General features: G+C 38.9%; 2 protein-coding genes across 4 annotated transcripts in view; both read right to left on the bottom strand.

The window, feature by feature from the left end:
• LOC145087271 (uncharacterized) overlaps positions 1 to 14,181 on the bottom strand; it is a 31,412-nt gene extending 17,231 nt beyond the window's left edge. Inside the window, exons 1-7 of one of the 3 annotated variants that reach the window (XM_079025205.1) lie at positions 14,053 to 14,181; positions 13,851 to 13,962; positions 12,619 to 13,116; positions 12,340 to 12,474; positions 11,493 to 12,133; positions 11,198 to 11,417; positions 10,840 to 11,060 (exon numbers count right to left, since the gene is read on the bottom strand). In XM_079025205.1, the coding sequence (XP_078881331.1) occupies positions 10,984 to 11,060; positions 11,198 to 11,417; positions 11,493 to 12,133; positions 12,340 to 12,474; positions 12,619 to 13,116; positions 13,851 to 13,962 (1,683 nt within the window). In that variant the 5' untranslated portion in view covers positions 14,053 to 14,181 and the 3' untranslated portion in view covers positions 10,840 to 10,983. Of the gene's footprint in view, positions 1 to 10,662; positions 11,418 to 11,492; positions 12,134 to 12,339; positions 12,475 to 12,618; positions 13,117 to 13,850; positions 13,963 to 14,052 lie in introns of those variants that run through there. The other 2 variants (XM_079025201.1, XM_079025203.1) reach the window with 2 other exon arrangements.
• On the bottom strand, positions 5,027 to 6,004 carry LOC145089744 (uncharacterized). Its single transcript, XM_079028140.1, has one exon. The coding sequence runs from the start codon at positions 6,002 to 6,004 to the stop codon at positions 5,027 to 5,029; it is 978 nt and encodes a 325-aa protein (XP_078884266.1).
• Positions 14,182 to 14,800: the final 619 nt, after the last annotated feature.

The following is a 14,800-nucleotide window of genomic DNA, read 5'->3' as shown; positions in this document are numbered from 1 at the left end:
CCGTAGACCCACCGCTACTGGAAGGCAACTCACCTCGAAAGTAGCTGCTGAAAATCTGCTTGCTAGCACCTGACTGTTGAACCGGTAATCCTCCGGCTATAAATCATAAACATAGATTAGACACTCATAAATACCCTTAGGTCAAATGACTGACCCACCCCTGGTCCAAGGTCAACTCCTTGGTCAAAGTCAACTTCCAGTTGACTGGACTCGCCGAGTCATGGCAGAGACTCGCCGAGTCCCTATCCTGCTAAACCGGTGCTACTCGCTAAGAACCTCTTCCCACTCACTGATTCACCCTTAACTCACTACTTGGGACGATTGAACCGACTCGCGATCCGACTCACCGAGTCTCCACGAGCAGATCTCCTACTCGCTTCCAAATCCTCACTAGAGCATCCTTTATGAGGATTTGGGTTTCTGGGACTATTGGTACACGTTAAGTTGCTAATTCCGCGTGTAGATACGAAGGGTTGGACCTTCAACACTTAAACCACTCTTATTCAGTAACAGTTCATATGACTCGCCGAGTTTGAAGAACAACTCGTCGAGTTCCAGGCAATCTTCATAGGACTTGCCGAGTTGTTCATCCAACTCGCCGATTCTAAGGCCATCTTCATAGAACTCTCCGAGTTCCACTTTGGGACTCGCCGAGTCCCTTCGACCCATTTCCCATACAGGCCAAATCTGAGACTTGCAACGCTTCCAAACCATAGATCTATGTTCCTAGGGCATGCTTATCACGTAAAGTTGCAAACTTTACGTGCATGCATGGCCCTATAAGCTCAAAAAGGCAAATCTAAGCTCTTTAAGAGGTCATACACTCAATAGGGACCTCAATAACTCCAACCACAGAGACTTTATACTTCTAAGATGCCCCTAAGGTCTAGATCTGAAGTCCTTTCGGATCATAGAGCACAAACACATGGAGTTTGGGGTTTTTAGGGCTTGAAAACCACCAATTAGGGACAAAAAGGGGATCCAATGAACCAATGATCAAGACAGGAACTTTTCTACCTGAATGGAAGCCTCTTGCAGGGTAGATGTCGGATCTACTTCCCTTCCTTGCACTCTTCCACCTTCTTCTTCTTCTTCTCTTAAGCTTCAAACTACCTTCACAAGGCCAAAATCACTCACAAGAACAATAAGGGGGGCTAGGGTTCGTTCTTCAGCTTCTCTAGAAGTGTTAGGGGCAAGGGAGGCCAAGTTAGAGTGTTTAAATAGGGTGCAAACACCCGAGTTAGGGTTTTTGCCCAGACAGGGTCTATTCGCCGAGTCCGGGAACTGACTCACCGAGTCCAAAGTTTAGACCCTGTGCCTTATCCCGCTTCTACTCGGCGAGTTCGTCCTCCAACTCGCCGAGTCCAGGGAAAAAATGCATTATTTAAAGAATATTAATTACAAGAAATACGTATCAGGAACCAGGTGCTACATAGATTTTGGGAAGCAAGGGCTAAATGGTAATTTCTGGATTCAGTTTGTAAAGATTTAGAGAGGGAGGGGCCAGAAATGTTAATTTTTACTCATAGTTTGGGAGTTGGATACGGGAGTTAAAACCCGATTCCTTCCACCCTCTAGACGTGAGATACATATAACCTAACCCTAAGTATTGCAGCTGCCACCACGTCATGAGAGCCTCACAGCCGCCACCTCCTTTTTCGTCGTTCTTCCGATCGTGCAAGTCTGAGCCGACCGCCACCCTTCCACCTACTATGTCTATGTCGCAACATCACAATTACTACCCTACTATCGGACGTAGTGGGTCGCCGGAAGAGCCACCGAGATCAGTGGCAGTAGCCGTAACGCAGCCAGCCAACGTTTGGGCCGCTATGCCTCTACCCTTCTCCGATGGCTGTTGGGTTTGTTTTCCGAGCAAGGACCTGCTGGCGCGTGGGTTTTCTGGTGAGGAGTCGCGAACCGGCATGGATGGCTGCCAAACGCCATGACCGCCGCCGTGTCGCTGTTGTTGCTGTTGGACGTCATGTTGCTACTGCTGTCGAACCTCCGTGGGCCACCAAGGGGTGGTTGGAGTTGCTTGCAAGTTTATAGCGTGGGTGGGTGTATTTTCCGTTGGGTTTATGTGGTGTGTTTTATTTGGCCGGAAAAAGCCACCGCCGCCACGAGCCACCACCGGCCACCACTAGGGTGGCTGTGTGTGTGTATGTTAGTTAGTGTGTGTGTGTGTGTGTTTATCTTTGGATTAAGCATTGTAATTGTAATTTCCAAAAGAATAATGAAAAGAAACTCAAACCACCACCGTAAGGTGGTGGCTGCCGCCGCGTGCCGCCACTGACCACCTCTACTCGAGGTGGTAGTGGGTGGTGCCCCACAAGCGAACCCTAATAGGCTTAGAGATTAGTTTTGGGCCTATTGGGCCATGTTTGGGCGGAAAACCCTAATTGTGAGTATTTGGGCCTTGGACTTATTTGGACCCACTTTTGAGCCATTAGGATTGGATTGTGTATTAAGCCCAATTATCACATATCACTTATCTAGTAGAGGAAAGGACTTAATGGATTAAGTCCCTAATGGTTTAAGTGAGAAACACTTACCCCTAATTGTCATTTTATGTGAAACCCTAATTTCACTTGGACTTTGAGTTGGGACTTGATGATTATGAGATGTTGGACTATGAGAATGTCAAGTGTTGGACCAAGAATGAATGATTGGGCCTTTGATCAAGACCGGGTAGAGACTTGGGCCCAATTAGGAAAATTGGGTCATAAATGGGCCATAGTTGGGCCTTGGTCCATTATTAGACTTTTGGGCTTTTGTATTGGGCCTTGGGCTTGAGTCAAGCTATGATAGGGGTAAAGTAGTCTTTTACCCCAAGCATGGACTTATGGTTATGAGTTGGAACCCAATTATTAATTGGGTGTTATTTTGATATTGACAGACCTGGAATCTGTCATCCAGTAGCTATGGTTTTGTCAGCGGTACTTCAGCAGTAGTTGTAGTTGTAGTATGTCTGGGTAAGCCCGATGCAGTTTATATGTTTCCAGACTTCGGTCCGATGCCGGGCGGTCCCGAGAAGTAGTTAAGTATGTGTGATGTCTTTGTGATTCATGCAGGTTATATGATATATGCTATGTGTTCCAAATTTCGGTCCAATGTCGTGGCAAGCCCGATGTATGTTAATTTACATGTTGTGTGTTATGTGTTCCGGGGTAAGCCCGATGCCGGGCAAGCCTGATGTATGTTAGTTATTATGCCATGTGTTATGTGTTCTGGGTCAAGCCCAATGTATGCTAGTTTATATGTTATATGTTATATGTTCCGGGCTTCGGTCTGATGCCGGGGCAAGCCCAATGCAGATTATGTGATTATGTTATGTGATATATGATATGTTGTGTATGTGTCGGGGGAAGCCCGATGTCGGGGTGAGCCCGATGCCCGATGCAGTCGGATGCCGGGGTGAGCCCGATGTCGGGATTCATCCCGATGAAGTTGGGAGTAGTCCCAGAGTTATATTTATGTTATATGCATTGTGGATATGTTTATATATGTACCGGATTATGGTCTGATGCTGGGTAGGGCCCGATGCAGTGGGGTAGGCCCAAGTTATGTGATTATTTGTATGGTATGTGGTGGTTTGGGGAGACTCACTAAGCTTCGTGCTTACAATTTTTAGTTTTGGTTTCAGGCACTCAGTTTTTCAAAAGAGGAGCTCGGGAAGATTTCAGTGCACACACCATTTGTTCAGCCTGGGATGTTTATACTCTGATATATTTGACAGATGTTATGTTATTCTTGAGATACACCGTTTATGATTTTTATATGTTGAAAGATAATTATTGTTTTATTAATGAGGTAAAAACAAAATTTTTTGGGATGTTACATTTGTGAAAATTAACTTTCAATCCCGAACAAATATGAAAGCATTTCAGAATACGAGCTATGTTTTTTATACAACCTTTGTCCCATTTACCCACAAAAATGGCATCATCCGCGTATAACAAATGTGTGAGGCATGGCCCATTGTAAGGTAATTGAATTCCTTTAAACATAGATTATTGACAGGCACTTTTAACGGTTGTGCTTAGACCCTCCATGGCTATAATAAATAGAAAAGATGATAGTGGATCACCTTGCGTTACGCCTTTTGTAATCGAAAATTCCTCTATGGGTGTTCCATTGACCAGAATAGACTCCTTAGAGGACAATAAACATCCGTGAATCCATTTCCTCCAATTATCACTAAAGGCCATTTGCTCCATTATCGAATCAAGAAAGCACCAATTGACAGAATCAAAGGCTTTTTCGAAATCAACCTTAAACAAAAAGATAATTCTTTTGATTGCTTAGCCCAAGAACATACTTCATTAATTATTAGTGGCCCATCAAGAATATATCTGCCTATGATGTAAGTAGATTGTACCTCATTAATTACAGATCCAATCACCAATTTGAGACGAGAAGCCATCAATTTGGCAATAATTTTGTATAAACAACCAATTAGATTAATAGGTATGTAATCACCAAGATGTAGAGGGTCCTTCACTTTCGAAATGAGTGATATGAATGATGAGTTACAACCCCGTGCCAGGCTTCCATGGGATTCAAAGTGTTTCATAAAACGAAAAATATCAGCTTTGATAAGATCCCATTTACTCTTGAGTATTTTGAAGGTGTAACCATCTGGTCCAGACGCTTTTTCACCTCCATAGCTCCAAATCGCTTGTTTTACCTCCTCAAATGTGAATGGTGCATCAAGTAATACAACATTCTCAGCAGATAATGTTTTGAACAAGTGACTTATAAGCTTCGGACGATTAGGCCATGCATCATGGAATTTGGAAGCAAAGAAGTCATGCACCTCCTTCTTAATTTCTTCTGGATCTGTGCACCACACCCCATTGATATGCAGGCCATGAATTTGATTTTTTCTGTTTTTTCTTTTAACCGAGCAATGGAAGAATGTTGTGTTTTCATCACCATCAGTAAGCCACTTGACTTTTGCCTTTTGTTGCAGATCCATTTTTGCAAGTAGCTTAATTTCACTAATTTTGTTTTTATACACTCTTCGTTATGCTATTTCAGCTTCAGACAATGCACGACTGTCAGCAATATGTTCTAGTACAGCAACCTTGGACTTTGAGTTCAAAAGCAGTTTCGATTCCATCATTGAATCAGCTTGCCTCCATTTGCATATATAATTTTTTACATGCTTGAGTGTAGATTTCAGAAACATATCGAGTGAACCAAACCCCGTGAAGGAGTTCCAGGCCTTTTCAAACTCCTCATTAAAACCATCCTGATGCAGCCACGAGTTGAAGAATCGAAAAGAAGGTGGTCCGAAGTCTTGACATGAGGGTTTGAGAATTATAGGTGCATGGTCAAAATATTCTAGATCAAGAACCGTAACAGCAGACAATTGTTGTATTGGAGTGAAATTTGAACACACCAATATTCTATCAAACTTACTTAATTTGAGGCTGCCATCACTCATATAAGTAAATTTGTATCCACCAGTGTTAAATTCCAACAAACCAGCTTTTGGAATAAACTCATTGAAGTCTCTGGCTGTTCTTCTACAAAATCTTGAGTTAATTCTTTCATCAGCATACCTTACTGCATTAAAATCACCAAGGAAGATCCAAATTCCATCAATATTCTTCTTGAGCTCTAATAATTCAGACCATATCCGTTTCTTGTTGATTTTTGATTGAGGAGCATATACATTTACCACCGTGATCACACCACTAACTCCTTTCCAGTTACCTGTGATAGCTATATAGTTTCGAGAATGCGATACATGGCTCTTCGAGAAAATGCTAGGGTCCCAAATGGAGACGATTCCCCCCGAACTTCCAGTAGGATTCACAAATTCCAAATCATAGTTATTATTACCCCATATACCATCCAGATCAATATGTTTTGAATCTTCCACCCGTGTTTCTTGAATACCTATGAAATCAATCTTTTGAGACCGTTTTAGTCTGCTTAACCAATCGATTTTATGAGTATCCCCACGCCCCCTAATGTTGAGAGATAAACAGTTCATGGAGCTTCTACGTGCCCACCATCGCCACCTTTTGTAATTCCCATGACCACTGGATCGTCTTTCGATAACTGGAAGCCAACATTATTGCCAACCTTTATGAGTTTTGAAAATTCCCTTGAAACGGATTCAGAATCATCACCAATTTGAGTAGCATTAGGTTCAGATATTGACGTTGTATTATTATGATCAAACAAGGGTGCCGATTTAGGTGGATCAATGGATGTGTTTTCATTCTTCTGATAACTTATAGGTGTAAGTGATTGTGTCAAACCGGAGGTGTGAATGGATTTGGGGGCTGCTATTTTTCTTCTTTTATCAAGCAAATCCCCTCTTTCAAATGTCGTGTTTGGGTTATTACCATTAACCTGGTCAGGTAATATGGGCCACTCATCACCACCAGGTAACAGAATCATTGATGCAGGCCTAAATGATGTCTGGCAAATGGGCTTAGTAAAAGTGGGCTTATTAGTGTTTGCATTTAACGTCTCGGTAACTAGTTGTTGTGGATTATTATCTTGATGCGATGATTCAACTTCCATATTTAATGCGCCTTCACAGTTAACGATGTCGTTACCGGCCATTGCCGCCGCCGACGTTACCGGAAGTCTAAAGTTACTGGATTCTTCTACAATTTCCCCATCCTCAAGTGGGTCCACTGACAACACCGGGGTTTCTACACTTGGAGGAAATTTATCACCGTCCAAATTTTTCTCATCTTCGCTTTCTTCATCTTCATCAGACATCTCATCCTCCACGTCTTCACCATTATAATCAAAATCATCTTCATTTTCGTTTTGATCCGTTTTAAATGATTTATCAAATGGAGTCCAATCCCTATCATACTCCACGACACCAACTTGATAAAATTTGTTATCAAATGTCACAGTGACCTCTTCATCAATTATCTTCTTTCTTCTTGTACTTATACACACCTCTCCACACGACAGATCAAACCTTTTCCAGTGAAAGTTTGTAATCTCTAATACTTTCCCAAACGTATTAGCAATCTTATCAAAATTGTCATCCATTCTGAACTAATTAGGAGGCCATAAATTTTTATCCAGGTGATACGTTCTTGAGGCATATCATTGCAAAACCCCATTTTAAGCCACTTGAACCATCGGTTCCAATTATGTTCGTTTTCATAAAATGCTTTTGAAGATGCAGTGTTGATAAATTTAATCATGACATTTAAACCACCAATGTAGTATACCATACCTGCGTGATTTCCGTCTACTGGAAGAATTGTGGGTAGTTCTGCAATGTGTTGTATGCTTATGACTTCACCTACCATGACCTCATCGATCCATCTTTCAGATAATGTATTCGGCTTGATGAATATGGGCGGAGTCTTCACAGTAGAAGTTGTGTTAAGGCCACCACGAAGTACCTCTGCGAAAGTTCTCGAGTCTCTGGACGATTCTCAGGCACCAGTTCTCACGTTTTCCATAGGAGGTCCGTGAGTGGTGTTCACCACGTTCTTTACTTCATGCCCTTTAGAGCCCATCTATTTATTATATCTCGCAATATTGACCTTTAGAATACAATGTCCACACCTTACTTTGCCCATCTCCAGCTCTAGGGCTTTTGCATCACGCACACCTTTGAATCTAACAAAAGCAAATATCGAGCCTGAATAATCCCTCTTACAACCTATGTAAATATCATATAGTCCCTCTTGTAACACCATTGGGGAGATTCGAGACATATATAGTATGTGGTAATATCATCTTCCATACCTCTTGTTTGCCTCCGTAAGTTTTGTTTTCGCCGGACCTCTGACCATCCGCCATGGAACTCCGCCTGTTTATCTTTCTGACCTTTCGTATCCCTTGGGAGCATTTTTTTTTTTGCCAATCACCGTCTTGGATTTCTTGGAATCGATAAGTCATTTGCACACGCTTGTCTTCTCAACAAATCTCAATTATGAAATTTTACATTCATATTAATTGTTTGATGAAATGCATTAATGAAATGTTTTCTTAAACACAAATGTATACATTATAAGTTACACCTCAGGTATGAAAAGAGTCTTTAATTGGTGTTTCCCAATGGTCATTAACTAAACGATCTTGTAAACAGGGGCAGACACAATTAGTGTCCCGATGTGGCACGAGCAACCCCTTCAATTTTACCGTCAAGTGTAAATTTAGTGCAAATTCGTCACAAACCGGTCACGAATCCATTGAAAATCTGTCACAAAGTCCTTATAAGTATAAACTTAGTATACATCCCATCGTTTTTTCTTTATACAATCAAACAAAAATTTTATATTTGTAATGAGTTGAGATCTATGCAAATAAAGCTGTGATATAGACGTGGCCAATGTTTGGATATTATATAAAATTCTAGTGAATTACACGGGTATATGGTATGGTAAGAAAAGTCGTGGCCTATGTGAGGAATTCATTTATTTGATGGGATAATGACTTGAAAGGGTAATAAACTTTTGATTTTTTTCACATTTAGTCACTAAACTTTTTTTTGTTATCTATTTGCCATTGAACTATTGAAACTGTTCACATTTTACCCTTATGACCGGTCGTTACCGGTCATAAGGGTAAAATGTGAACAGTTTCAATAGTTCAATGACAAATAGATAATGAAAAAAAATTTAGTGACTAAATGTGAACAAAATCGAAAGTTCGTTTCCTTCTAAAAAGTTCAATGAATAAATGTGAACAAACTTCCTATTGTATTATGTTTTAGCAAATTATTTATTTTTGTTTAATTGTAGCAACATTTGTTGATGAAGAAATCTATGAAATAAAAAAAACAAAACTCTGAAAATATATTTAAAAAAAAACAAAAAAGCGAAACTGAAATAAAAAACCAATGGTTTGACATTTTCCAAAATAAAAAATCAAAATTTCCAATCTGATTTTGGTTTTACAAAAAAATGAATCATTCTCACTGATGTGAATTATGACCATTGGTTTGGCATGTAGAATTTATGACATCTCATGAATACGTAGTTACAACATCGTATGAACTCGTAATTCATTGTAAGGGGTTAGAGTATCATCGCATGAATACGTAGTTACAACATCGCTTGAACTCGTAATTCATCACCTACAGGTTATGGGCCTGTTGGTGTTTCCACTGGGTTGTCTAGAATAGTCCGTGGTTGCCATCTATACTCTGGTAGATGACTACATCGCCACATTGTCGGTTAAGGTTATGATATCTCCTTTCATCCTACATCACCTATTCATCATCATCTATTTACCTAATTATCATCACCTATCTCTCATCATTTTATTTCATCACACACCAACTATTTCATCTACCCATGTTTCATCCGCAACATATTTGTAGATATAAAATAAATATACCGTTTAAATCTTTTAAAACATGTAAAAAATCATTCATCCAGCATAGAAAGCAAGTATTTAAATAATATGCACACATAGCACATAATTTATATAAAATACTTCATATCTATGTGTAAGATGATAGTAACTATATATACCATAAAAATCCCATAAATGCTTCCTAACTTCAAACCCCAAGGTTAACTCTACTAAAACTTCATATTCTCGGCTCTCTGGACCTAGAAGGGTCCAGATCAATAACACAAACTTGCAAGAGGGGTTTGAGGCATTCAAAACCCCAAAGATGAAGTGCTTCAAGCCCTAACCCCAAAATGGAATCTACACAATAGGGAAGGAAAATTGTTCATTTTTGTACCTCAGAATGAAGCTCCTTGCTTGAATAACTCAGAACAATAACTTTTCTTGGTCCCTCTTGCTGGAACTCTTCTCCTTTCTTGCAAAATCACACCAAAAAGCTCAAGATAGCTCTTCCTCTCACTCTACACACTCAAGCTCGCTAGGGTTCTCAATTATGGGAAAGGTAGTCGCAATTGAAGGCCATAAATGCCTTTAAATATGGCTCGGGCCCAAAGATTTAGGGTTCTGCCAACAGTGCGGACTCGTCGAGTCGCCTCACCGACTCGTCGAGTCCATTCATTAATCTGAGTTATCAGTCGCGACCTTACTTGACGAGTTGAGGCGTCAACTCGTCGAGTCTCTCTTCTTAACTCAAAAGAAAAATACTTAAATTATGATACCTGAAAATCCGGATGTTAAATTTTGTTTTTTTATTTCATAGATTTCTTCATCAACAAATGTTGCTACAATTAAACAAAAATAAATAATTTGCTAAAACATAATACAATAGGAAGTTTGTTCACATTTAGTCATTGAACTTTTTAGAGGGAAACGAACTTTCGATTTTGTTCACATTTAGTCACTAAACTTTTTTTCGTTATCTATTTGCCACTAAACTATTGTAACTGTTCACATTTTACCCTTATGACCGGTAACAGCCGGTCATAAGGGTAAAATGTGAACAGTTTCAATAGTTCAATGACAAATAGATAACAAAAAAAAGTTTAGTGACTAAATGTGAACAAAGTCGAAAGTTCGTTACCCTTTCAAGTCATTATCCCTTATTTGATTAAAGTGGATTTTGGGGCTCTCATATCATACATTTCTTGTATCCCTATAATCCCAATTACCAACTTGATCAATTTTGGAAGGACAGGCCCAGGTCCAGCCACAACCCTCCGGATTGCCTTCCAAAACCCGATACCATTGATAAAAAAATATAATTTCACATCTGTATGTGTTATCTTATGAATCTAAACAAAGCCATTTCAACAAACACGAGTGAAACACATTACAATAACTTTTTTTTTTTTTAAAACTTACAACAGTTTCGATATTTTTGTAGTACATCTTGAAATGAAAGGAATTGTGAATTGGAACCAACGGCGGTTACGCTTACAGTTTTCATCGTAAAGAATATGTTTCTTGGGGCGGAAAAGGTACCTAGAAGTATATGTCGAGAAAAAGACGTCTTTTAACAGAGAAAATTGTAGGGTAGCGTATAGGATGACTGGTAAGGCCGAAAAAAACGTAATAAGGATCGGTATCCATTTCAATTTGTTGTGGTATAGCACGAAGAAGCTAACACTAAAAGCAATCATCATGGTTGTTATGGAGAGGAAAAGTGTTGCTAGACCTACCATCAGCTTTTTGGGCAATGACTCCTGGAAATCACGTTCGGCATAGCGTGATGTGAGTATGGATAAGAACATGAGGATCGAAGCTGATGAAGAGAACAAAGAAATGGCATCTGACACTACGAAAATGATAAAGGCTACTTTTTCAAAAAACATTGGGATACCATTGTCCTGATTGTATCCACCTGGAACTGTGAATGCTGCAGCAAATACAATGGTGGCAATAAGTGTGGCAACCACCATACATTGACTAGCCGTATCTTTCATCCAGTCTTCGCCTTGTTTGACTAGATCTTTGTGTTCCTTGGTGAATAACTCGTGTGGTGTTAGTCCATCTTTGTTCTTCCTTTCCCGATAAGAAGGAGGGATCATCTCCTCCACTTCCTGTAACAATGTGTTTTATATCAATGTTAGATGTAAGGGGAAAAAAAGATAGTGTGGGGAACAAAACATAAATACCTTGAACCATAATAGTTCTCGTTGCATTTGAAAAGCAACTCCAGACACATCCTCAAGTCGCCTTTTCTTAGCACTCTTCCCAACTAAATGCAACATATTATTATCATTTTTATCTTTGAGAGGAGTTATGAGATCCTTCATTGAGCCTATCTCGTACAATAAGTTGTAAATACCCTCATGACGATGTTTGACAGCAGTGTGAAATATGCTTTGATTTTCATCGTTTACTTTCCATATTATATCAGGATACAGACGGATGAGCTCAATAATAAATCTAGTATTTCCCATTTTGGCAGCTACAAACAGTATCCGAGAAGAGTACTTTGGTCTTGCATTTTCCTGCAAGGCGACATTTGTATTGTTTGTAGTTGTAGCAGCATGCTCTTTGTTTGTGTTCCCACTTTCATCATGCTTTTTGGCAGTATTTTCTGAAATTTTTTGTAGTAGTTGTAGAGTTTGATCTGTGTCAGAAGCTGGCTTGTTGTCTTTCTCAATGGGATCAGGTTGCCCTCTGATTATGTTATCAATTTCCTTTGTAGGCTTCTCCGCGATTGCTCCCCAAATAATATTTAGTAGTTCCAACGCATTAGCTTTACTTTCCATTTTAGAAGGTCCCACCTTTGGATGAAAGCAAGTCCAAACTGAAAGCAACAATGGGGAAAAGAATCCAAAGGTGGTCTTAACTTAACAAAGGTGGTCACAAATAAGAGAATAGAAAATTTTATAAAAACAAAGGGGAGACTTGTTTAATGCATGGCTCTTTCTCCCATTTAATATCAATATTTTGCCTCTAGTTTTTGAGACTGAAGATGTATGAATAATCAACATCAAGGTATTGAGATCTTACCCCAATCGATGGTTCTCCTGATGATATTAGATTCTGTTGCAGCAAATACATCAGTCTTTTTCGCCAAAACTCCAAGTACAGTACTCCCACTAAGACCAAGATCTGGGTACTCTTTCACTATCTCCAGTGCAATATCTAAAAAAGATTCGACATTCACTTTGTGAGGGAATACTACTATGACAAAAAAGTAGATATATACACAGATCGCTGATGAATAAGATTGATGATAAACAACATAGAGAATTTGTAGGTGTAATAACCAAATGCTAAAACACTTACCAAACATATCATTCTCAACACATTTCTGAAGAAGCCAACCACGGTTCAGAGGTGCCCAACAATCATCACGCAAATTCTGGGAATATCCGTACAAACACTTGGCTGTCTCATAATGTCCAAATAAGGTGGCCATATACAGTGGTGTCATTCCTCCAGCACCAGTGATTGCCACCAAAGCCCTGTTTCTTTCAACCATAATCCCAACTATTTTAACGTTGCCAGCTGCAGCAGCTAAACACAGGGCAGTGTTGGAACTGCTATTTTTAAGTTCCAGGTCCTCCTTTTTCATCTTAGTCATCAGATTTTTCACAAATTCTTCAGCCTGTTCGGTGCTTTTTGCAGATGCAGCAACATGAAGTGCTGTTTCATTATTTGCAGTGATGCTATACCTAACCAACTCTGGCCTTTTATCGAGAATCTCTTGAGCAGCTGTCCAATCGCCTCTAATTGATGCTTCATATAGAGGGATAGCGATTTTGATGTACTCTTTTCTAGTTCCTTTAAAATAAAATCCAGTGCAAAGTTAGCACCAATTTATCCAGGGAAAATATTTGTAACATTAATCTTTTAACTTTTAATCATGATTAAGCATCAACTATAGTTGCGTACAGCCAATTTGAATCCTTCGATTTGGTTTAACACATTGAAATCAAGCACAATATAATTTTTGTTTTACTTGTTGGCGCCTCTGAAGTCTGAATATTGAAACTAACATATTATATTCGTTCCTGCCAAACCTAAAATGATTATGTTGCCCTTACCAATTTCTTTTTGTAAATTTATTTATTTATTATTAATATATTTAAAAAAGAGTAAAAACCAAAATAGACCTCATTTTTTTAAAATGCGAATAAGAAAAAATAATAATAAATAAAAAGAAAAAAGAAACAGATAAGGCAATATACTCATTTCAGGTTTTGTCGGAATGAAAAACAAAACATAGAGATGAAACTAAGATTGGTCAAACAAACTACCGAGACAATTTGTGTGATTTACTCTATTACATATGACAACTGAAAATCAATTCATCTTAATGTATTATTGTTGATTTTACCCTTGTTTGCAAAATTTGGTAATATTCCCGAAGGAAACGGAAGGTAAGTATAAAAAACTTATCTCAACCATGGGCAAGCGTGGGGCACTAGTGCAAAGGAATCTGTCTTCTTTGTATAAAATGTGGTGTTTAAACAGCAGTAGACGAAGTAAAGAGTAAAATGGGTAGCAGAATTTACCGGTAAGTAGATCTGGAATAGGTTTTGTGTGATCATGTGAACCAACCGAAATTCTGATATCCTGCGGATCAGGGGTTAAGGTTGGGGCTAATTGCACATCCGTTTGCGCCATCTGCACAGGGACAACATTCATGATTATAATCCTACAAATTGCTCGACGACATGACTAGAAAAACAGAGGATTTGGTGCAGCTGACAATACCTTTGCGTCAGCGAGCAATTATTACGTATGAATGAATGAATTTGAAAGAAGACTTGAGATTGACTATTTGAGCATGCACACAGCAAACTATGATTTATATACACCCTCCCTTCCGTAAGTCAGCATATTGTAAGTCGTTAAAAATTAACTCTTCTGCCGATCAATAATTAGAGACAACTCTCTTCTAAAAAAGAAAAAATAATGCCAGCTGTTAATAGCCAAAAAAAAAAAATCAAAATATTTCTATAATGTTATTTAAGGGTAAATTACACGAATGGTCCCTATTGTTTAGGTTAATCTGCTTGTTTGATACCTAATAACTTTTTTATTTTTTATTAACTTGGAGCATCCTTATAATTTGGTTTTGTTTCGCATTTAATCCTTGATCACTTAAATGGACCATTATACCCTTATATGTTTTTTTTTTAATTTTTAATAGTTTATTATTAATAATATTATTATATAAATTAGATATAAAATAAATAATCTTTTTCTCTCCACATAAATATAAAGTTGACTTCACCTTCAGAACTCTATGGACATCATTAACAACCATCTCTCCGGTTTTAGGCGATTCCAAATCCTCACCTTCGATGACCACCTTTATTTGCACCCTTGCTCTGCTGCCTCCGTCTCCTGCTATCGACCTCCTCTTTTTTTTTCACACTCTCTTTTATTCCTTCATGTTGAAACAATATCAATTTCTCACAGGGGTAGGGATCACCATAAGGGTACTAATATGCTTTAA

Source organism: Lactuca serriola, chromosome 2 (assembly GCF_051521515.1).
Source record: "Lactuca serriola cultivar US96UC23 chromosome 2, Lser_US96UC23_V15, whole genome shotgun sequence".
In the NCBI taxonomy this organism is placed as follows: Eukaryota; Viridiplantae; Streptophyta; class Magnoliopsida; order Asterales; family Asteraceae; genus Lactuca; species Lactuca serriola.
The sequence above is the reverse complement of the archived record's forward strand: the minus strand, read 5'-3'. Positions and strand labels throughout refer to the sequence as shown.